General features: G+C 37.0%; 2 protein-coding genes across 12 annotated transcripts in view; one reads left to right on the top strand and one right to left on the bottom strand.

Annotated features, from left to right (window-relative positions):
* Nucleotides 1-11,631, bottom strand: part of slc6a19b (solute carrier family 6 member 19b) — a 37,664-nt gene extending 26,033 nt beyond the window's left edge. The window contains exons 1-2 of one of the 3 annotated variants that reach the window (XM_087285244.1): nt 10,674-10,731; nt 10,195-10,226 (exon numbers count right to left, since the gene is read on the bottom strand). The gene's annotated coding sequence lies outside the window, so the exon portion shown is untranslated. Of the gene's footprint in view, nt 1-10,194; nt 10,227-10,673; nt 10,732-11,177 lie in introns of those variants that run through there. The other 2 variants (XM_087285243.1, XM_087285245.1) reach the window with 2 other exon arrangements.
* fhod3b (formin homology 2 domain containing 3b) overlaps nt 11,282-26,009 on the top strand; it is a 339,130-nt gene continuing 324,402 nt past the window's right edge. For all 9 annotated transcript variants that reach the window (XR_015511250.1, XM_087286868.1, XM_087286867.1 and 6 more), the window contains exon 1: nt 11,282-11,676. Coding sequence is in view for 8 of the 9 variants with exons in the window: in XM_087286868.1 (XP_087142994.1) it covers nt 11,512-11,676 (165 nt within the window). In the remaining variant the exon portion in view is untranslated. The remainder of the gene's footprint in view (nt 11,677-26,009) is intronic.

The raw sequence follows: 26,009 nt of genomic DNA, 5'->3' as shown, positions 1-26,009 counted from the left end.
TAAAATATTTATTTGCTAGTTACAGTTTCTCCCAATTGTTTACACACAATTACTTGTACTTCAGACTGATGCACCAACCCCCTGAAGCAATTCTGCTAAACCACAAGCACAATTCCTGCTTTACACTCAAATTGCAGATTTAAAATACACTTTTTTTTCTTCTTCAAGCTATAGCAGTTGATACTTTTCGTGGTTGGGTTCGCCATACAAGGTGACATTTCCCCCCGGTGCTTGGCCAGGAGGATGCAGTATAGCTTATTTATTTATTTGTTTATTTATTTATTTTATTTTTTACTGTAACTGTATTTAGTAAACACTTCTGCTGATGTCATATGTAGACCACGTTATGTATAACTTTGTGTTGGTTGATGATAACTGTGTACACTGTATTTGTGGGGAAAATACAGTAAAATATATTTGATATCTGTTTGTTTTGTATAAAAACAATATTCTGAAATATTTTACAATGCACTTCTGAAGGCTTATGTAGTAATTGTAACACTGGACAAAAAAAAAAGACTTACAATCATTATGATGAATGGAGAAGAAGTGGTCATAGTGTTTTACATTAAGCACATAAGTGTTCAACTGTTCTTATAATTGTCTATTGATGTGATGGCTTGTGTGTGTCATTTGAAAACAAAATATCATTTAGAGAAGAAATCACATTGTTTTGAATGTAGGGTTTCATTTTGCAGAACAATTGAAGAGAACACAGAAGCCCAATGTGTGTGCGTTTAGTGATTTGTGTGTAGAGTTCTGATGAGATATGCTTTCAGAAAATGTGTGTAAACAACTGAGAAAAACTGTTAGAGCAATTGTGCACTTTATATATTTTCTGTAAATTTGCTTTCTCCACATTTTTATTACAATAATAATGTATTAATTATTATATTATGTGTAGTTTTAATATTATGTTGGTTTTCTTTACTATTTATGATGTGATCACCAGGGGGCGTCGGTAAGAACGCACAAGTCAGGCTTTGTAGTTAGCTGATTTTTTTGCAGCATTATTTGCAGTCATAAAGGCACATGCATGTGTGTGTGTGGTATTTTCTAGAAACAAGAGAGAACTATACCACAATGATTAAACTGCAATTTGTATAATTTACAGAACAATATAACATGACATAATATATATAACATCAGTTATGGCATATAAGTAAAGATTAACAGAGCATCAGGTCTAAATATGCATGAGTAAACACATAAATGTGAGACAGATCCAATGCCCAAATACTGAGTAAACATGGCATTTACATTGCTTAACACTTCACTAATTTACATATCAACACAATTCAATGGTATATAAACTTGCGGGATAACATGTGCGTTGTTAATAATGGCATTTGCTCGGAATCACGCACCACCCGCGTTGATGATTTAAATGCAACCATGCGGTTCGATCTTCATTCAAAGTTTGCGTTACAACACTAAACCCATATAGTAAGTGTTAGAAGCACACAGACAGAAGGCATGAACACTTACTTCTCGTGACGCACACACAATAAGCCACTGCATCAAGCTGTTAGCCAGAATGTATTGAACTGCAATGTCCGGCTACAGGAACGGAAATGATAATGCGTCTTCTGGGCAGGCCAGACCCAGCTGTCAATCAAACCAGCATCAAATTAGAATGCCAGATATACCTGGCCTTTTCAACAGCCGCCCTAATTTACTTAGTAAATTTACTACAGAAAAGGCCTAAGAATTATCATCATCTGGTAACTGTGGTAAACAAATCAATTTACTCACAAATCTAACATATTTGCGATCACCCACTTGTACTTCAGCAGTTCTTATACATCCATCTGCTCCAGGTATTGTGTCAGTAATCTTACCCACAAGCCAGAGAGCTCTGGGAAGTTGTGAATCGATTATTATCACTACTGTCCCTTTCTCCAGATTCTTGGCCTTGTCAGTCATCCATTTTGCCAGGGTCTGTAGTTGAGGCAGATAGCGCTTTATGAAGTGTGCCCAGAAATGATTTGCCAGTATTTGATTGTGTCTCCATTGCTTCTTGCTCATTAGTTCTGTTTTTGGATAGACGACTTGTGGCAAGCTGGAGTCAGGCCGCCCCATTAGAAGGCTATTTGGAGTTATAGGGTCAATTTCAGCCACATCAGATGGTACATAGCCCAACGGCTTGGAATTGAGAATTCCCTCAATCTCTACAAGCACTGTTGTTAGTACTTCCTCTGACACATGTTGTGCTCCAAGCGTCTGGTTGAGTGCAGCTTTCAGTGATCTGATTTCTCTTTTCCATATACCCCCAAAATGGGGAGCTCCATGTGGGTTAAAGTGAAACTCAATTTGTTGCTTTGCAAGTTGGCTTTTCAGGGTAGGTTGCAAGTTGTTGAATGCTTCTGTTATTTCTCTCTCACCCCCCTTGAAATTAGTACCCTGGTCTGAAAAGAGCTCATGGGGTTTTCCTCTTCGAGCAATGAATCGGCGTAGAGCCATGAGGAATTAGTCCGAGCTGATGTTGGTTAGCACATCAATGTATACCGCTCTAGTCGTCATACATTTAAAGATAATTCCCCACCGTTTCTCGTTGTGCTGCCCCCCTTTGATTATGAAAGGTCCGAAACAGTCCAAACCAGTTGAATAGAATGCAGGTTTGTAAAGTCGAAGGTGAGCAGGGGGTTAATCAGCCATATGTGGGATCTCAGGTTTGCCTCTCCATTTTCTACACTCAGTACACTTATGTTGATATCTTACAGCCTATCGTCCCCTCAAAATCCAATATTGTCGGCGGATCTCAGCATATACTCTTTCAGGACCGGGGTGATGCAATTTTTCATCTAAACGCTGTATGAGTAGCTGACTCAGGGGATGTTTGGGTTCTAGTATTATGGGATGAACAGCATCAACCATTTCACTCCGCCGTAGACGCCTACCAACTCTAATGAGCCCGGTAGATTTGTCCAGCTCTGGAGCAAGGGTAAGTAACCGACTGTTAGAGGGCAGAGTGGGGAAGCATGTAGCTTGTGCTTCTTTCAGTAGGGTGATCTCGGCCTCTGCATAATCTTTGGCGGATAAACCTTCTGGTTTCTTGTCTAGGCCAAATTGTTCCAAAGCTTTGGACTCAACTGCTTGTGAGAAACTGTGAAACTGAGAGAATCCCTGAATGGCCTGGGAAAGGTCTATTTTAGTTTAGCCACAAAAGCTTATCTTTGTTTCATTATCAGTGTTGTCAGCGTTTGGCTAAGTCATTGGGCCAAGTAAGTGGGTCTTGCCGGAGAAAATGAAGCCCTAGGTTCCATCTTGTAGGTTGTGCAAGCTGCCAAAGTGATTTACCACAAGTGATATCATCTGCCGGATTATCTTCAGACTTAACATACTTCCATGCTTGAGGAGAGGTTAATTCTTGGATTTCGGCAATTCTTGTGCCCACAAACACCTTGTATCTACAGGACTCCGATTAAATTCAGGTCAGCACTACTTTTGAGTCACTCCATAATGTTAGGTGTTGGATGGGCAGAGTAAGCTCTCTTTCTAAAAGGCTTTCCAACCGAGCTCCAGTTAGGGCAGCGCAGAGTTCCAATCTTGGTATAGACAGCTGCCGCTTAGGTGCAACTCTGGATCTTGCTGCAATGAATGAAACCTCCACTTGGCCTTCTGTATGTTGTGTTCTAAGGTATGCAACGGATCCGTGTGCAGATTCTGACGCATCGCAGAACATGTGAATATCCCTAACACATGTTTCAGCATCCAGATGTGGGCTAGTGTAACATTGTGGGAATACAATTCTCTCAATGTTCTGCAGCTCCTCTTCCCATGTACACCAGGCTTGTTGAAGATCATTGGGCAGTTTGGGGTCATCTCAATCACGACTTTTGTCCCACAACCATGGTATTAGCACTTTAGCCCTGGTGGTATATGGGACAATATAGCCCAAGGGATCATACTGGCTAGCCAAAACATGATAGATGTATCTCAATGTGGGCACTTGCCTTTCTCACTGCCAGGCCTTGTAGCCCAGTGTGTCTGTTTGACAGAGCCAGCATAAGCCCAAAGTGGACTCTGCAACATTCCACTGCTTTTCTGAGAGCCACAGTTTATTCTTCTCTGATCTGGCTTCAAGCGGGAGGTGGGCTACAACGGAGGGAATATTACTTGCCCATTGTCTCAGTTCAAACCCACCTGAGGCCAGAAGGGATTGTAGTTTATTCACCAGTTTTGTAGCTTTATCTTCAGTAGGTACACTCTGCAAGAAATTATCAACATAAAAGTGTCTCTCCACAGACATGCGTGCATCTTCATCTGGTGATGTGTGGTCCCGGCTATGTTTTAAAACAGCAAAGTGGCACAGCATGGGCTACATGTTGTTCCAAAGGGCAATACTTGCCACTCATACACATTTACTGGGCTCTCTCGCTGGATGTTCCTCCATAGGAACCTGAGCAGAGGTTTGTCCTCTGGCAGAAGCAACTCTGGTGAAACATTCCCTTAATATCACTTGTCACGGCAACTGTATGCTCTCTAAATCGAAGTAATACGCCCAGGAGAGTGGAAGTAAGAGTTGGACCTGCCAAGAGATACTCATTGAGATTGTGACCCTCAAACCGAAATGAACAATTGTACACTACTCTGTTTTTTCCATTATGGCAAACTATATGGTGTGGTATGTACCAAGACTCCTGTGACTGGTCTACAGCTTCCGGTTTAAGTTTAATTACATAACCAGCTTACTCTAGTCTGTCAATCTCTTGGTTGTATGATCTTGCGCACTCTTGGTTTCTGCAAAGCCATTTTTTTAGGCCTCTGAGCTGAGGAAGGACTGCTTCCTTTGGTGCCTGTAGCATTGGCATCTCTTTCTTGCATAGCAGAGGGGTAGCATACCTGCTCACTCCATCCACTTCCACCCTTACGGTCTTAGACTCAAGTAAATTAATGGCATTTTGATCACAGCGTGAGCGCTTCACTTCCCTTTCTGTTTTGTATGTTAAGGTGACTATTTTCCATAGTAGTTCAACATTTTGCAGAAGATCAGATGATGAGACAACTGAGGTGAATAGGCATTATTATGCTGAGAGCTGATGCTGAACAACATTGGCAGGTCCTTGCAATGTCCAGCCAAATCTGGTTTTGACACAAGCAGGACAACCTGATGGACCAAAGTGGACTGGTTCAATTGGGGCAATCAGGTGATGGTGGTCAGAGCCTATGAGTAACATTGGCTGTACTTGAGAGAAACTATGAAGAGGCAGACTCTTGAGATGATTAAATTTCTCTTGTAAAGCTTGAACTGGATGTGAGTGCTTTGCTAGCCCTAAATGGTTTGCAGTGAACGCACCCCGTATTTTGAATTTCTTGGTGGGCTGAGAGGCAGAGGATAGAGTGAAGGACACCTTGGGACCTGAAAGCACTAGTGTGTCAAGTCTGACTGTCCTCAGAGCAAGGTTCTCTGGCTCACCAATGATCTTAAGCTGCTGCACTGCCTTGTGCAGTAAGATTGTGCGCTCTGAACCATCATCGAGTATGGCATAAGTTGTCAATGTATGTTTGCCATTGTTCAACAGTACCTTGCTGATTTTCAGAAGAACCTGGCTGCCACCTACTGGACGGTCTATGTATAGCATTTGACTCTCTTGCTGCACTTTGGGACCCTTTGCTGCTGCAGACCTGCTATTTACATCATGCAGAGTGGTTAGATGCTTTCCTGTGCAAACCTTACATGCAGCTTTCAGCTTGCATTGTGCTGCCTGATGTCTCCCTCTACACTTCCAGCATCTTTTATTATTTTTAATCCAGTTAGCTTTCAGCTCAGAAGGCAGCTGTGCAAAATTACTACACTGATTAAGAGAGTGTTGTTTGTTGTCACAGTATTGAAAGTACACTGACCTGTTAAAGGATTCTTTCTCTGGCTCCTTTGTTGTTGTACTGCTCACAGATTGATCTGTACTGTGCAGGATGGCAGTTGGCTGTTAAGGGTGTTTGCGTGGCCCCTGAGCCTCTTTATATGGAACACTACGTCCTTTTAGCTCACTCAAATGAACTCTACTGTCTGTGGGCTGCACCTGCAATTTAAACTCAAGCCAGTCTGAGAAATCTAACAGGTTAGGTATGGGGTTTCTGAGTGGGTGGACGTACCTTTTGAAATTTGCTCGAAGATCATGGGGCAGTTTGGACATGAGTCTAGCTACGTGTGAGCCAAACTGAAGTTCAATACTTCCTTTGTCACCTAGCTGGTCGAGCATCCCCACCCGTGCTCTTACTCTTAGAGCGAACCTCCTAAAAGCCTGGGTATCTCCACTTCGCATGTTGGGGCCTTCCATCAGTTCGGCAATTCTCTGTAATGCCAGCTGGTGGGGCTGTCCATAGTGTTCAGTCAGAGATTGCATGGTGTATGAGTAAGGATAAGGGGAGTTACTGTATGAGTCAGCTATAAGAAGAGCTTCCTCAACTTTCAAATGCTCCAAAAGAATCTGATATTTGAACTGCTCCATAGCATCTAGTGGTAGCAAATTCTCAAGAGATATCTTTAAACGTGCGAATTGTCGTGGGTCTTCTGATGTGAAATCAGGTATAGAGGGTGTGGGGCCTCTGTAGGTGCTCTCTCTAGCAGGGGGTGGGCGGCCAGCAGAGACAAAATTTCTTATTGGATTGTGTGGCTGTATCCTTTCTAACTGTTTGTGAGGCATTAGAACAGGTTGGGTGGCACGATAAGCCATCTGTGGCTGGTTTGGGCCATAACTACAGTAGTCATCTTGGTTATGCATTGGGTATGCCCTGGTATCAGGTTGTGGCTAAGCATGGTAATCTACACCCCTGAAATAAAAGTACCAAGACTGCCACCTGGTGGTGCAAAGAGAAAACTTATTGATATGAACTTTTTAGATCACTTTTGTACAATTTGTGTATGATAATAGAAATGCACAATATGTGACTTTTTAAAAAAAGCAATAATACATTTATGCAGTCATAAACATGTTTTGGCAGTTAATATGCCGGTGATTTGATGCTTCACAAAAGTTGCAGACACCTTTACCAATATCAAAATGCTTTTGTAAACATCAACGGCTACTATAATAAGGAAAATCCACTCTAACTGTAAAACTAAATAAAATGCTCTTGACACATAATATAAACAGAATTAGATCAGGGGTCTGTTCTTAATATCTGGATTACTCAATTAGCCAGATTTAGATAATGACGATTTGAACTGATCCAGGGTCGTTTCGTTCTTCAATTTTATATATATATATAAAGTTTTATATATATATATATATATATATATATATATATATATATATATATATATATATATATATATATATATATATATATATAAAGCTAAATATATATATATAAATTAATAAAACTTATGCAAGCTGCACTACGAAATAAAAGTAAAAGACTGCTATCTGGTGGTTCAAAGTGAAAATTTACTGATATGAACTTTTTAGATGCAAACGCGTGCAAGCACAATGTTCAACTTTAAAAAGGATATTAATTTATGCAGTCATGCACGTGTTCTGATCAATAATATGCCGGTGATTGATACCTTTACTGATATCAAAATGCTTTTTTGATGCAAAATTAATTTATACAGTTATTCCTTACGCCGATTAAAAAAAAAAACTTGAGTAGACCTAGGCTACTATAATTAAGAAAATCTTTTCTAAATGTAGAACTAAATACATTGATGTGCACTGAAATACATGATGAATACTCCTGACACATGAAAGGGTAAAGCCTGCAGCTCACAAAAAATGTGGAAAGTTATTGCATGTCATACTTAACTATTTACTGCTAGTTTCATGTAATTTTGCTCACATGGGTAATTGAATAATAATCAGAAGATGTCATTCCGCTAATCATGCTAATCATGATTTTGAGGATCGATAGATCTGTTCTTCACTACACACCCAGCGACCTCAGATCAGTTTATTGATTTGTCAGATCCAGGATCTATTAATCTTGATAATGATCTCTGGGTAATTTGGTTCTTCCAACAAGTTTGTAAATCAGATTAAAATAGCATATCTCACTCTATTGCTCTGGCCGGAAGTATCGATACGCAACCATCACTCTACCACGTGCGTTCGACCGTCCGTGAAAAAGGCCTATACGCTTATTTCACACGTCCGCCATTTTAAAGAACTAAAGAGAGGCTGCGGTGGGAAGAAACCCGGAAATATAGGACCAGCACTGTAAACATTGCAGTAACATGCTGTGCACTACAAACCTCCAGTAGTTGCCGAGATTTTAAAATGCAGAAATTGTGTAAACACAGTTAAGTTTAATTTAAAGAATTAAAAGCAATTTAGCATCAAACAACATCACAATCTATTTAAGAGTAATATGCTTAAGTGCCCTCCTAGGCTTCAGCTCATGGCAGCAGTTAAACACCGTGGGGACGCTTTCCTGATCCGCCTATGTAACCCGGTGAGCGATAAAACACTGTAGTCCTCTGTAGCACATCCTCGTGTTGTAGTGTTTTCCTGGTACTAAAGCTTTAAATCCGTCCATTTCCACTAACATTGAAGCACTGCTGAGCGCGGATGAATCAACTGATCTGCAGGTGTTTCATGTATGATCACTTCATATACATTAACATCAGCTATCCTGTCCTGATCTCAGGTGTTTCATGTATGATCACTTTATATTAGTTAACATCAGATACCTGTCCTGATCTCAGGTGTTTCATGTCTGATCACTTTATATTAGTTAACATAAGATTCCTGTCCTGATCTCAGGTGTTTCATGTATGATCACTTTATATTAGTTAACATAAGATTCCTGTCCTGATCTCAGGTGTTTCGTGTATGATCCCTTTTATATCAGTCAATATTAGATACCTGTCCTGATCCCAGGTGTTTCATGTAGGCTATGATCAACTTTATTGTATTTAACATCAGATACATGTCCTGATCTCAGGTGTTTTATGTCTGATAGTTATTATATTATATACAGTAACATCAGTTACCTGTCCTAATCCCAGGTGATGACTTAAATTAAAAATAGAAAATAAATACATGTTTTGTTAATTAACTAAGATCGAGTAAGAAAAATTGACCATGATTTATTACAGAAAAATATTGTGACAATGATAAAACAACTGCAGTTCCCTGAATTCTTAAAACTATTTTGTTTAGAGCTTTGGTTATGAAATAAATAATGAAATAATTCAATTATCAAATTTCTGCAATAGTTCACCTTGGAGTAAAATGTGTCCCTGAGCTAATTATAATTAAATTAAATTAAAAGTGTGAATGTTTTATGTTAAGATGTTCAGGCAGGCGTTTTAAGATATTCAAGCTCAGTTGCTGTCAAAAAAAAAAGTATTTTGGCTCTTTTTTGTATAATAATTTTTCATCAAAAAGCAGGAATAACCCATAATATGTCTCGTATTCAGTATTAAGTGACACTTAAGTACACTACTTGTTACTTTAAATTCCCAAACAGTATTTTTTGGGCAAAATATCGGTATCAGATCGATATTGTCGATACTCACCTTCATTTTACTTGGTATCGTATCGGATAGGAAACCAGTGGTATCGCACATCACTACAGCTGTCAATCAATTCGGTGGGCAGGGGGACCGCACTTAGTTGCGGTCGGTCTAAAAACTGTTTCAATTGGTCCACCGTTTTTATGTTGTTAAATTGATAAAAAAAAGAACTGGGTGTGTTTATATCAACTCAATATGACTGTCTATACACTATACCTACACATATGTCTGTACAAACAGCTTGAAAAGTGGATTTTTCACCATAGGAGCCCTTTAAATAAATAAACTGCAACTTTTCTAAATAAACAACATATATAAATATATATTTTTAAACTTACAGGCTTATTTACATATTTCACAATCTAAATGATAATAATAAATTAGAAGTATTTTTTATACTAGACAACACTTAATGTTTCTATCTCTGTCAGTGACTCAGTGACAGTTAAAACTAGTACATGCTCTAAGTGGTTCTGTCACTGTGTTTAATCATTTTTGTGCAAGACTGTATGGTATAGTTAATGCCATGCGAACTGCAAAGTGTTTAATATTGGTAGTTCAATATAAAAATGAAAATAGCGAAATGTTTGTTAAGAGTTTCGTTTTTTGCTGGAGGAAGCTGTGCTGAGGTGAAGGCTGAGAAATGGCTCCTTTATGACATTTTAATCCAGGTGATAGAAGGTTATCTATATTAAAATAAGCAGATATTATAAAAAATATTGATAAACACACACCTCATTCTTTTGCTGTCCACGGCTGTGGTTTGCTGAAAATGAAAAACAAAAGATGGAGAGAAGCCGAATTCTGCGGCCATTTTCATATCAAATAGGGTATATGCCGAGCTAGTGCTGTTCCCATGCTGATACAATTCCGGTGACCTGTTATTGTGAACTTTTTTCCATTTTATACGGTTCCTTATACAGCATCGATGTTGTAATGTCATTAAAATACATTCAGTTAAATAAACTTTAGCATTTATTTGGTTGCTCAAGCGTAAAACGAGACAAACGCTGTTTACTCGCACCCGCACATCAGAATCGGCAGGCTAACGCAGATGCTCCATTGAATATACTGGGGTAAAATAAATGCTCATATTATAAAGATATGGCGGGGGAAATGTAATTTAATGCAGTGCTTCTTGTACAATCTGAGACGCACTATAATCGGATGTCACTCAGCTAGTGGAGATCGCTGATTTTTAAAGAAAACAGACCTTAAACGCACCGGATTTTGCATTGGCATTCAATTCGCCGGAAGCGCTTAACCCAGGTTACTGGCAAATTAAAAGTCCTATTAGCATGCTTCGGCATATACCCCATTGAAAGATGGTGGAGGCGATAATTAGTGTACGGTAACTTTATATGAGCTAATCGCAAAAGTTTTAGGGGGGCTGAGTAGAAATATAGCGGGGCTACAGCCCCTCTAAAATAGGCCTCGACATGTCCATCCTCTCGACCACCGTAGTAATATATTTAAACGCCTAACAAGTTCAAAGTAAAAAAATGAGTCCATTCATTTTGTTATTTCACATAAACTAGTGTAAGTCCTGCTTTTAAATGTATAGTACGAGTTTTCACAGGGAATGAACAGTAAATGAACATTTTCAGGATTGTTTTTGCACAATATTCGTTGGAAAAATAATCAACAAAGCATCATCGTGATGCGATATAAAGTTCAACGTTAGGTGACGCCAAAACTCCGGCTCTCGCCCTCATACCTTGAGTGATGCAAACGGAGGGAGTCCCTTGTCCCGCTCACGTACTGCATCTGCATCGCTGTAGACATTTAGACAGGCTCTAGATGTCCCGTCCCGTCTGCGGCAGTCTGCCTCAGCACCTTGCCTGCCCGACATGCCCTTGGATATTACCGGCCCTCCTCTTGCGAGAAACTACTGCAGAAACATAGCAACCACTAAACACTAACACGGGACAGCGGAGTGAGGCGGAGCGTACCTGGATTCTTGACACTTTCACCCTGCGTAGGATTTTTTTTAGTCGGTGTACTTTTTTGTTGTTGTGCTGACTTCCCAAATCGACGTGTATGGATGTATCATGGCTACGTTTGCATGCAGGGTGCAGTTCTTAGATGATACAGATCCATTTAATAGCACAAATTTTCCGGAGCCGACCAGACCCCCACATTTCACATTCAGAGAGGATATTCCGCTCATCAATCAGATCGCCGGAGTTCACAGACTTCTCAAAGCACCTCACAAGGTATGACATTTCAAAAAGAAACTCACTTTTGTTCCCTCGCTCTCTCTAAATTATTTATTATGAGTTTTTATTGTTTATTTTTGATGCAACTGCAATAATGTTTTGCTGTAGCAGTAATTCTGGAGGGCATCATGCTGTTGTATGGCAAGCCCTATTAACATTTACTCGGTTAAACTTTGTTTTGCAGTAATTTCTTGTGTGGGAACTAACTGCTGAGTTTGGGCTTAGACTAGGTTTATGGATAGGTTAAGGGTTCATCTCTTCTACATTCAATACAGCAACCTAAATAGCTATCATTTATTGTTGAAAACATAACCACTGTATATGTTTTTTTTATTATAAGAGCTTATTTTCTAAGAATTTTGGAAATATTCTAATGGCAAGAGTATCAGAAATGCTTCATTACAAGCACTTATTTATTTTTTACTATTCAGATGTTTACTAATATCTGTTCCAGTTTTCATTTTTATTCTAATTGATTTGACGTTAATTTAAACTTGTATACAAACTTGTGCTTTTTTGTAAGCTGTTCCATTATGACTAAAGTAATGAGTCACACTATTTTTAAAGTTAACTGACCAAGTAGTACAGCTAAATTAGATGGATGCTATCTGTAATAAATTTATATATTTTTTCACAATTGTATTCAGGTAGGGTAATAAACTTCAGTAAATAGTTGCAGATAAATATAAAAAATAGCGGGGATGTCTGTTTCCACAAATTTAGGATAATATAATATAGTCAATATTATCGATTAATAGTTAGGTTAACCCAAAATGAAATATGTGGCTGACTTAAATTCAATTTTATTAGCTAATCAAAAAAAAAAAAAAAAAAAAAAAATTCAGTGACTATAGTTTCTTGTCAACATTGAGTTTGAATACAGGAACAAGCAGCAAAAGAAAAAAGGTACTTGTGACTGATTGACATGGATTATCTGTTGGAAAAAGTACAGGAAATTCCCCAGTGTTAAATTCCAGACACAGTTTGTTTGGTATATTCACAGTGAAAAATAGGAATCTGGAATTCTTTACATAAGAGTGAATAATTAATTTATCCCATTTGCTGATATTTGTAATACCACAAGTTTGTTAGTATATACTATATTTATGTTAACGCTAAACATTTATTTTTTATATACAAGTATGAAAGCAGTTAATTCTGATGATTGCCTTTTTAGGTTACCATTTTTGTTATTAAAATTTAATATTGATAGTAGCATACATGTAGCCTATCTGTGCTTTGTAGTAGTGTAAACAAATTTAAAGTTAAAATGGCTTGCCATTTCATCTATGCAGTACTGATGCACTGTTGGGCAGAACTGATTTGATGTCAGTGTACTTCACTGCGTCTTGGGCCTGCACTGCACCAATCTTTACATTGTTCTCTGCTCCTGGGGTTCATTTTTACTTACCATTTCTTCTAAATAACACCTTTTCATCTTAAATAGATAGTTATGCTGTTCTGTTTAGATGCAGTCCATAACAAAACTATTATACGTGCATTGTTTATAAGCAGTCACAGGTAATTAATTTTCTTAACTCGCAATAAGAATGACGTGATGTTGATAGTGTGGATATTCACATCCTGTCCTTTTCAGACCCTGTATTAAAACCTCACCTCCAAATTACCCAGCTCTCCGTCATTACACGCCTGACCCAAAACAACCAAGGTTCTTCTCCAGCTGAAAAAGATATATAATTGTTGTCTTAAACTAGGTTCGTTTCCACCACATAAACAGTGTTATCCCTTAAGCCAGGCTTTAGGAGTGCTGTTATTGTGGTCTTAGAGGAATGCACAGCAGCTGAGAGCCATACTTGGGTGTCCGTATACTCAGGAATCTTCAGCTGTCATTGGTACTGTCAGTGATGACCATTCAGGTCCTCAAAAAAAAGGCCAGACCTCCATGGTATTCTGTTGTGATTTGTGCAGTAACATCATTACTGTTCTCTTGTGTACTCATGAGCTGCACTGGGGTTTTTCAAATAGGTGTATGACAACTCTTGTGGTTCCATTAGTAGGTTTGTGATTGTTCACTGTAGATACAAGTCAACATAATTCATACACTACCAGTCATTGATGGAACTTTTTAGAGCATCTCAGCTGCTTTATTACGAGTGGACCTGCTTTAAAGTAATGACCTTTCCAAAATGAACATATATGAAAGTATTTGTTTCAGGCTCAATTCCCATTATTAAGAAGCCACATGCATAAATAGTGAAGCAGTTTTAACAGATGCATAAATAAGTCCAGATGCTCATTAGCTATTTTTTGAATTTGAATTTTGCACTGCTTCATATTTTCTAATGACCCCATAATGACTTTCCTGGGAAACTGTAGTCAATCATTTATTTGATTGTTCTAAGTTCTAAGATATAGTGATCAGTTATATAATACCTTAATAAAAATAAATTTTAGCAAGAATCATTGAGGTTTATCCTCATGTCAAGGATGTTTAAAAGAGCTTTTGTTTATATTTGTTGATCACATGCTTTCAGGAGAGTTACAACATGTTTTCGTGAGAACAGCAAGAACAACAATAGTGCTCCTCTATCCATTACTTTTATAGTTGTCATGTGGCATATACTGTTAAAGGGCTGGGCAATTAATCAAAAAGTAATCGAAAGAGACATTCAGAACCTAAAATTGATCTAATTTTTCCAGGACTATTTTTTCAATACTTTCCCTACATGTCACGTGATCCCGCTCTGTTAAAGGCTGTGGCTGATTTCTACTTCTGTGGCCACTTTGCAGCCACATCTGATCTCTGGTCAAGTAAGATGATGAACTCATTCTTGAGCCTTACTTACTACATTGGCGATGATTGGAAGCTGCGCTAGAGATGCCTTTAGATGGTGTATAAACCTTGTGAGTGAACTATGGCAAAACTATTTAATAAATAAACAAAATAATTGTTCATTAATCGTAATCGAGTTTAGAATGTTCCATTAATCGAGATTTTGATTTTAGGTCAATTTGCCCAGCCCTAAATTGTTATATTTAGAATGATTTTAGAGCTATCTCTTAATTGTTATCCTTTTATTGTCCTAGAAGTAAAAATTGTCCTATTGATGCTTCAAATATTGCTGAGCTAATGACAAACATATATTTGGCTTCAGAATTATGTTGAAATCTTTCTGATTTAACCTTAAATCTTGACCATTTAAAAAAAAAAATCTGTTATTAGGTCTTGCTCCCATCAAATGAATAAACACAAATAGACATACACTAATTATATGTTACATCATGCACTGCAGTGTAGAAGTTGGCAATTAGCAATTACAGATGTAAACATAAATCTTCAAAATGAGTGTTTATACCTTTCAACATGTCTAATCTTGTAATCTACCACTCCTGAGAGGAGGGATGCTTTTTCCAGTAGACATTGATTGGAAACTTAAAATCAAAATTTTGAATTTTTTTTTGTTCCCAAAATGCATCATTCAGTTCTATTGGTTTCAGATATATTTGAGGGGTGGTCCACTACGATATCATATTTTAAACTTTAGTTGATGTGTAATGTAGCTGTGTGAACATAAACAGCATCTCTGAATGTATAATGCTGAAAGTTCAATGCAAAGGGAGACCTTGGTTTTTACAGAGTTAGCTTAGCAAAGCCCATAGATATATACAATAGATATCGCATACGGACTGTGAGCATGCATCAGTAGCGCAGCCATATTTGTACAGTGCTCCTCGGACAAGTGTCATTCAACCGCACTAGTCAGGACAGTGTTACTTTGTGAAGATGCAGGACTTTAGCGCTGTCTACAGGTGTAGTAACGAGCAAAAAAAAAAAGCACAAAGGCAAAACATTTCATAGGTAAGATTTAGTTTTTTACGTTTTTGTATGTCATGAACTTTTGTGCTAAACAGTTACTGTTATTGATAATAATACAGTAACTTGCTGCAGTCACCATAAGGCATAGGGAGCACCAACTCGCACAAAACACTCGGCTAATGCTAGTTTTGTTGAATAAAATCAGCAAACAATGCAAAAGAAATATGACAAGATGCTGCGGCGCCAGAAACTTGTATTATTGTCGGCTAAGTGAATGAGTCGTTCATAACGGAGATTTATTCACAAACGAATCGCTCCCTCCGTCAGTATGAGAAGTGAAATCAGAAGAGGAGGTGTGTTTCCGGACACAGATTAGATCGAATCTAAGCAAGGTGGATAGTACATTTACATGCACACAAACACACGCTTTTTGTCAGGAATGCACATGCGATCACTTATCCATCAATGTAGAAAAGTGATGTAAAATTAAAAACTTGAAGTTTTGTAATAAAAAAAAAATTGTAAACTGACCTCCGGAAAAAATTCGATTGCAGATATATTTGTTTATATCTCTGGCTCTGGATGGCCACATGGTCTTCCACTGCAACTTGGTCCTGCATTCATTTCCTGTACTAAAATGGCGGCTCTATTGAGGCATTCCTTCCAATAGACAACAACAGGGTAAACAACATCTAATGTATAAATCTATGAGCAAAGCCTTAAATCAACGAATTTTGGGGACTACAAATAAATACTTCCGGGCCTTGTGAAATCACAAACGTACTTTTACTGCGCACACACTTTGCGCAGCAGTATCTCCCCCAGTTCAGTGCTGGATTCGGTTAAAATCTCCTCAAAGAAGGAGCAGCTCTAAGCAGAAGTGGTGAACTCTGAGCCACAACCTGTAAGTGTTTTTATTTGTTAAAATTGATTATGACATGGGCGACGCAGTGGCGCAGTGGGTAGCATGTTCACCTCACAGCAAAAAGGTCGCTGGTTCGCTGCTTCGAGTCTTGGCTCAGTTGGCGTTTTGTGTGGAGTTTGCATGTTCTTCCTGCGTTCGCGTGGGTTTCCTCCTGATGCTCTGGTTTCCCCCAAAGTCCAAAGACATGCAGTACAGCTGAATTGGGTTGGCTAAATTGTCCGTAGTGTGTGTGTGTATGTGAATGACTGTGTGTGGGTGTTTTCCAGAGATGGGTTGCGGCTGGAAGGGCATCCGCTGCGTAAAAACTTGCTGGATAAGTTGGCGGTTCACAGTGTCTAGCCTTAATGGTATGTTGTAGCAAAGATGTAAACAATCGGAAAAGCTGTTTGGCACCGCTAATGTTATAGCTACAAATTTATATCAGTCAAACCGCTGTAAACACCCACACACACACACTTCACCAGCACATGCAGCGTCTCTCTATGTGTGTGCGACTGTGCAGTGTTTTTCTATAGGCTGCTTCTCTTTGAGTTTTATATCTCAGATAATGAACTCGCAAAAGATATATGACCGATTCATATTACTTACACATGCATAATCTGAATATATGTGAAAGACGTCGTGTAACGCGTTGAGTTAAAAAAAATACAGGAGAGCTCGCCTAACTCATGTAACATTAGCAGCAGAAAAATAAATCAAGGCTCACACAGGTCGCAGCCCACATCTTGTGCTTTATTCTTCTGTCTACAGCGTCACTGTATATTACAGAGCAATGACTTAATCCGAGCATCAGAGAAAAATAAAAATAAACATCGGTCACATGCGCACATGCGCTTCTCGTGTTTCTCGCACCCCATTTTCACTCGTTACAGACACTTGTCAGATGTTATTTTAGAGAGCGGGCATGACATTAACTGACTTTACATTTACATTTAGTCATTTAGCAGACGCTTTTATCCAAAGCGACTTACAAATGAGGACAAGAAAGCAATTTACACAACTATGCTTGCTTGTCCCGTACAAGCATGCGCGTTTTGTGTAAAGTCAGTTAATCTCATGCCCGCTCTCTAAAATAACATCTGACGTGGAGCCGATCAACGAATCGCAGCACATTATGACACATGACCAATCAGTCACTTGAGGGTGGGCCTTTCAGAAGAACTAGGAAATATATCAGTTGTTTTTATGTTAGCTGAGTAGCTGTATATAATCAAAGTAAGATTTATGAAAAAAATAACATAATTCTGTTCAAGTGAAACATAAGCACACATTGCTTTGCTTCTTATTAACACAACCAAGCCTTAAAATTACATCCTGGACCACCCCTTTAATATATGATATACATAAATGATACATATATTTGATTCAGTATCTTGCAGTAGAAGTTGATGTTGTCACAATAATTTATGTATCAACTTATTGCACAACACACAAGACCTCAATCATTTTGGGGATTCAATATATATCGGCCATACATAAAAAATCTATTCTAGCAACATTTTAGCTGATTGTGCAACATCTCTATATCTATTGAAGGTGTCTGTGTCAGTATGGTTAAAAAAACACTCTAGTATTCACTATAATTTACTATTGATTACTTATTACTATAAAACGACTAATAGTAGTATATTTTCAAGTGGTTGTCTGACTACTGAAAATATATCTGGTAGCAAATATTGCAGCCTCTTTTTACCTTGCACTTTTTTGTTACCATTTATTACTATTTTTTTAGGGCACACTTTTTCCATTCTGATTTCAGTGCCTAGTTATTAAATTGTTAAAATGACTATAATTAAATGAAATATTCTTAAGAATAAAATAGTATTTTTTTTTTTTGGAGGAGTGTTCTTGCATTGTGATTATATATATATATATATATATATATATATATATATATATATATATATATATATATATATATATATATATATATATATATATATATTGTTATTCTGGCATTATATAATGATGAGTGGCATACAAGGGTCTTAAAATGACAATAATATTGTTTATCACAAAATATTTTGGTGCAGTATATTGTACAATTAAAATTAACCAATGCATCAAATAACAACATAGTAGTAGTTGTGGGCCACATTTGCTGAAATCCTGAAAAAAATATTTATGAGCCATTTACATATCATGTCTTTTGCAGGCTCAAATTCATTATTTCAAATGTAGATGCATGGCATGTGCTCGCAGATAGTAAGTGCTTGCTTTGTCAATGTTTGTCTGCAAAGCAGGAAACAACTATTGAGTTTCCCATGGATTACACATTTCAGTAATAAGGTTAGATTAATTGCCTCAAATGCAGAACATCCCCTAAAAACTGTGGCACTTTATAGATTTCTCCCTAAAAAACTTGTAGCAAGGATTCGTTTGTAGTGGCTCCTCAGAAAATGTGGCTGCTGGTTGCTTGGCAAATGGCAACAACAGATGCCACAGGAGTGTGTTGAAATTAGTGAAGGAAGCAGTGCACCTCAACAGTCTCTTGATCAACTATGATTTGTATACCCTCAGAAATAAAGGGGCAAAAAATTATTACCAGAGTGGTACATTTCTTCATTATAGGTAATAACATTAATTCATGTTCCCACAACACACTTATTTATCAGGGGCCGCCACAGCAGAATGAACCCCCAACTATTCTAGCATGTGTTTTACACAGCTGATGCCCTTTCAAACACATCTTATTAATAGGAAACATCCATACACTCATTTACACATACACTACGGCCAATTTAGCTCATCTATTTCACTTATAGCACATGTCTTTGCACTGTGGGGGAAACCCATGCAAACAATGGGAGAAAAGGCAGAAACGCCAAATGACCCAGCCGGGACCCGAACCAGTGACAGAACCCTTTCTGTGAAGCGACAGTGCTAACCACTGACCAACTGTGCCATGCTAGGCAATACCATATATACTTTAGTCACTAATACATACATGAGGTTCCAATAGGAACCCTTTAGGTACAGATTTAAAAGAGGTACTGTGACCGTACCTTTTTTCTGAAAATATTCTATTAAGTTTGCATGGTTTCTTTATCATGATTTTCTTTTTTGAGTTGCCTCCATGCACTAAAGAATAAATTGGCAGCATTTTTCTCTTTGGTAATCTTATTTAAAGAGATTCTCACACTAAAGTGGTTCTAAACTGTTAAGAATTTATTTATTTTATTTTATTTTTTTGTTGAACAAAATAAGATATTTGAGAGAATGTTGGAAAAATGCAGCCATTGACATCCATAGACATCCAAAAATTCTATGGTCTGCTTTATGCCAATATTCTTTAGTACAGTGTATATTTTACTTTGTGTTTAACAGAAACACAAACTCAAACAGGTTTGAAGCAATTGCAGGATGAGAAAATGATGCCATAATGTTTATTTTGGGGTGAACTTTCCCTTTAATTCCTCTAATTTCCTATTTGAGTAGTTATTTTTTCCAGATTAATTGCAATTATGCAGTCAGGAACATGCTATAGCTGACATGCTAAAAGGCTGCAAATGAGTTGGATTTGTTTAGTTGAACACAGTCCATCTTTGTCTTGACTGTTATTTTCGAATGCAGCAAGAGTAACAGATAAATGGGTGGTGTTGATGTAACATGCTTTATTATGTGTCCTGGGTGTTGTACAATGATGTCGTAATTTTATGTTGTTAATCAAAAAGTACATCAGTGGAGGGTTTAAATATTATTAAACCGCTCCATCAAGAGTTTGGAACTTGGTTATAAAACGGCTGAGACTTGTTTGTGCCTTTGTATCTGAATAAAATTGAGAAGAATTGAAATATTTATAGGTAAGGTATACAGACATGCTTTAGCAGCATTATAAATGTTTATTCAGGATGCAGTGCTTAGTGAAGTGTAGTTTGGCTGAGAAACATGAACCATATGGTGCGACACTGTTGTTGGTTTTGATTAGTTGGAGTCACTTTGTTGTGAGCCTTTATTGCCTGACTGGGAAGAACAAGCAATGCTTCTCTGGGACATCAAAAAGTTAGTTTTTTTTGCCAGATGATGTATATATAAGTTGGTTAATTTGGTTAATGGTCAAATAAAAACTATACATTTTGTTCTTTAGTAACTGCTGTTTAGCTGTTATGATATACGATATTGGATATATTTTGCAACTGATTTTAAAACTATTTTGTGTGCTTAGACACAAATGCTAGTATTGCATTTTAATGGACAATTTTGAGCCAAAAACCAGGTATGATAAAGCAATCTCTCCATTTTCAGGTTTGTTTAGATGTCTTTGGTCTATGCTACATTCACATTTCAGTCAAATCACAGTTTTTTAAGTGGTCTAAAACCTGAGACTTGGTTTGAGATTGGATGCAGACTGGGACACTTGCACTGGATGCTTGTTTGTGGAAATGGGTTATCGGCAGAGATGGATAGTGTATCCAAAATCTGTGATCAAGTAAAAGTACAAGTAGTTGAGGAAATTTTTACTCAAGTAAAAGTAAAAGTAAAAATCTTAAAAGTTTAAGATTTAAAAAGTAAAAATGTATCTGATGAAAAAATTACTCAAGTTAATAGTTACTAGTTACTACTAGTTACTACTTTTTATTTTATATATATATATATATATATATATATATATATATATATATATATATATATATATATATATATATATATATATATATATATATATATATATATATATATATATATATATATTCACCTTGTTCTTTGCCGATGAGCTGGCACAGCCATTTGAATTTGGCTCGAGACTTCTGGTCTCATTCACTTCCATTCATTTTTAGATGTTAAAAGCTGCTCATTACGCTGCTTGATGTTGCAAACTGATATTTTCTTATTATATTATTCTACTTGGTCTGTTACTATAGCAGTGCAAACATTTGTTTGTAGAGCAAGAAGTTTGACCATTTTCTGCCGTTTATTATTCCTAGTCATTTTTCCAATAGGCGACTGAATCGGAAGGTCTAAAACAGGGTTTTTCAAAGTCTAAGACAGTGGGCCTCCCTTTTGACAAAACTTATCCATTGGCGCCCCCCTCCTCCTAAACACGCACGCACACACACACACACACACACAGATACACACACACACATATATGTATATATATATATATATATATATATATATATATATATACATAAATACAGTATATATAAAGACACAGACAGATGTCAGACCGTTAACTCACTTTTATCGTCATTTGCATGAAAGTGCAATTATTTACAGAGTAATAACAAGTATTTTAATATAACGTTTTTAAAACTAGGATGATGGTTCAATATGAATAGAACAGATCCAAGAACTGTCCATCCCAGTCAAAACAGTCGAAGTTTAGCGGGTTTTATGCTGTCATTAGCCAAAATATTTTGACAAACCACACATAAAGGTCGTGGTTCATCAGCTGTCCACGTAAATTCTAAACTCAAATACTGATCATCATATCGTCGTCACAGCTATGGCCTTCTATGCGCCTCCCCTGACATGCTCTGGCGCCCCCCAGGGGAGGCGCGCCTCACACTTTGAAAACCCCTGGTCTAAAACAATCGCGAAAACAGGCGCATTTCCGCATTTTAGAATTAGGTCAATATACACAGTTGAAGTTAAAATGATTCGCCCGCCTGTGAATTTTGTTTTCTTTTCAAATATTTCCCATATAATGTTTTAACAGAGCAAAATGTTTTTTCACAACCTCTCCAATTCGGTGCCTCGCAATATTTGCAAACAAGTCATAATGAATCAAATTTCTTATCATTTGAAAGTAACGAAGAAACGCCACCAAATGTAGCAAAGAAAGAGTAATGATTTTTTTCTATTAATTTACTTGAGTAAAAGTACAAATTTTTAAATGTACTCAAAGTACAAGTACAACAATTTTACTCAAGTAAATGTAACAAAGCAAATGTAATTCGCCACTACCCACCTCTGGTTATCGGTTCAATAATTGTCAGTAAATGTATGCATAATATCAAAGTGTAGTTGTATGGTCTTTATCTGAAAAATACAACCCAGGTCTAATTGAAATATGTACCTTGGACTACATTTTTGAGAACTGAGAAACAAATGCACCCTGGACTATGATGTCTTGCTGTTTTTGTTTTCACAAATCCACTAGAGGGCGCCGTGTACATTTTTGACAATCTAAAAATATGTTTTCTCATATATGCCATTTCCTGTAAATCAACCAGATGCCGCTGCATACATTTCTGTGAATATTAACATCCTTCTCATGCGTGTTTGTGAGAGAAGCCAGTCTGCTTGTCATCATGCATAATATTAGCTTAATATCGAGATATTTTTAGAATTCATTCAATCGTTCAATTATTAATATATTTCATTCAAAACATATTGAAAGCATTGTTTACAGAACATACTTACTGTTCATAAAACAAACACTTCTTTACTATCATCTAGCCCAGTGGTTTCCAAAGTGGGGGTTGCGAGACAATGACAGGGGGTCGCTTGGTGATTACCAAAAGTCAAATAAATTTTATTGAACTATTAGAATTACCATATTTTATCCATAACATTTGTATGTTTATAACCACCTTTTAATAATGTGGGGGACGCAAGTCACTGGCAAAGGTGTGTTGTGTTGTTGCAAATTTTTACACCGTGTCTATTACCAGACAAAATCCGTTTCATTGTTTCAATATCATTGTTCTGCAACAGCTGGCATTCTCTACACTGTATTCTGCAAATATACTATTGCAAGTTTGTCCTCCATGTCAGTAGTGCTTGAGCTCATTAGAAATAAAGGGGACATCACTTAACTCTGGGATTTGTAGTGTTAAATTGCACAGCATCTAATATAGCCCGAGTCACTCATTATAATGGGGTTCTGCTGTTTATAGTCGCATTGTGCTGCTCGAATCTGGTGTACACACATATTGTAGTGTAAGCTCTTGCAGACACAACCTAAGGACAGTGGTTTTGACCACCTCATATTTACCATTTTTGCCTTTGAACATCATATATTTCCACACATCAGACTTGAATTTAGCCTGCACTGGCTTCAATTAGCTACCGTGACCTTCCACCATGATCCTTTGTCTGTTTTTTGTTTCGTGGAGCAACTAGAAAGATGTTCAGGATGAGAGTCAAAGTGCAGACGATATTCACATCTTCTGAAGTAAAGCACACAGGATTCGTGTGTTTCCCATATTGTTTTGTTAAACAGAAAATTTAAGAAACTTTTTTTTTTTTACATTTCAAGGTATAATACAACCAAAAAAGGAAATTCTGTCATCATTTTATGTTTCCATCCACTTGTTTTTATGCACACTTTGGAATATCGCATGAATAAAATACTTAATGGAAACACCAATATGCACCAAGAACTATTTCCGTTTCCTTTATTTTTGTCATTCAAAACATCACAATATATTGTAATGCAGAACAAAATTACATTGCATCAGACCCAACAAGAACATAAAAAAATATAACCAACATCAAACACTATAAAAAACGATATTCTGCTCGTGCTCATGGCATCTGCCATAACAAACTGCAATGTTTATTTAAGTTTACTTAAGTTTAAACAAACAAACAAATTGGAAACTGATAGCTGTTGACTTGCATAATATGTTTTTTTATCTTTTCCAGATGTCAAATAAACTCAAGTTTGAAAACACTTGATGATGAATAAATTTTAAATAAATATAATTTAATTCAATTAATTTTTATTTCTAAAGCGTTTTTACAAAGTAGATGTGTCAAAGCAGCTTAACATAGAAGGTCTAGTAAATTGAAACTGTGTCAGTTCAGTTTTCAAAGTTTAAGTTTTAAGTACAGTGTTTGGACTTCCAGCAGTGAAATTTAAAAGATGGTTAAATTGTCATTTTTTTTGCTGAACTTTCCTTTTAATATCTTATATTTGAAGTATTGAACAAGTTCATTCTTCCCTTAAGGTAACAATTTGAGGTATTGTTAATGGTGATCATATTTGTTGAATCACAGGGTTAAGAACATAGTTTTTCTTTTACTTTTTCAGTAATTTGATGGAGTTAGAAGATTTGCCACGTTCTGTTTTATATCACTCTTGCTAATGCACTAAACAAACATGCACTTGCACACACACTCTTTACTGAGTTACTTTTTTTTGAGAAGCCTTTTCTGTTTACGCATGAATTTTGCTGAAATTACAGACTCTGGTAATGAGAAGTTATGCTAAATGCTGTAAAATATAGGCTAGCCCTTCAAATCTGTGGCTGAACTCTGGATTAGCCTTACACATTGTTATGCAGAGTTGAGGTTTTTTCAGCCCAGTGACTTTTCCTCTGTATTTTTCGGCACTGTCTGAAAAAAAAACGCTTCCCATTGGCTTTGCACGCCTCTGAAGCCCAAACGATTGCTGTTGTGGTCACCATACATGCGACAAGCCCTTTTTAACATGTTTGCTAATTGTGCACTGCATATTTAGAAGGCGTCTACTACAGACACTTTTATATTAACAACATGGAAACAAACACAGAAATACTTACTGTTAACACACATCAAGTGAGTGAAGCGTGTTAGCGAGTGATTAATTTTAGCGGCTGCACATTGTTATGTCATTTATTGATGTCTTTGATGTAGAACTAGACTTTTTGGAATGAGCAGATCACTGTCGGCTTTTACAGTTCACAGATTTAATCAAAGCAGCTTGGTTGATATGCTACATTGCAGTTAGAAGGATGTTGTTGTGTATTTTATTCGGCATGACTTAAGGGTGACCACGAGGTCTGAAAGGAAGTAACTTTTTCTGAATAGGAAACGTTTATTTTCTTCCTAGACTGGATTAGGCTGAGCTTGGAGATGAAATTGAGGATGAAATTTTGCGTGTGGATTTGGAGAGGAACGCTCTTTCCCAGTGCACTTTTATTTTTAGGCCATCCATCTGAGCACGCTTGCCAGTGCTGTATTCTGTGGTTGGAGGAGGAAGGCCAGGCCTAGCTTTCCATCCTCATGACCACAGGTCACAGGGTCAGTGGCTGGGTGGGGAACCGTCAGTCGTACCGTTAATCCAGGAGCTCTGTGCTCAGATTAGCAGCTTTCCAGGAGCAGCAGTATACTTGCTACTGCTCTAATCCTTAGCGTTACAGTTGAATCTTGAGCTTGGTCATGAAGCCTTACCTGTGTATGTGTACATTGCGTATTTGCATGTAGTCCTAAGGGTGAGTTACTTGGATTACTCACATTTATAAAAGTGGCTAAATTTACCTGAATGTGTATTCAGTTGGTATTTGTATGTGCCAACTTAATTAAGATAGCTGCTGTAAACTTCACTCACTATCCTTTGGCTTAGTCCCTGATTAATTAGTGGTTGCCACTGCAGAATGACCCTCCATTTACTCTGGCATATGCAGTGAATGCCCTTCAAGCTGCAAATATAAAATTAAATATTTTAAAATATAAAACTAAAAAATAAAATAAAATATTAAAATATATATTTTAGTTTTATTTTTATATTTTAAAAGTAAATATTTATTCTGTTTGGTTAAAATGTTTTTATTTTTTTATTTATTTAGTATTTTTTTCTGAATTCATTTTTTCTGAATAGATTTCTGTAAAAAAAGTAACATTTGACAAAAAATTCAAACATTAACGTACAATAATGTTTTCTTTTATTCTGCTTTGAAAATATATATTCATACA

Source organism: Danio rerio, chromosome 16, assembly GCF_052040795.2.
Source record: "Danio rerio strain M-AB ecotype USA chromosome 16, GRCz13ab, whole genome shotgun sequence".
In the NCBI taxonomy this organism is placed as follows: Eukaryota; Metazoa; Chordata; class Actinopteri; order Cypriniformes; family Danionidae; genus Danio; species Danio rerio.
This window is presented reverse-complemented; position numbering and strand designations above follow the sequence as displayed.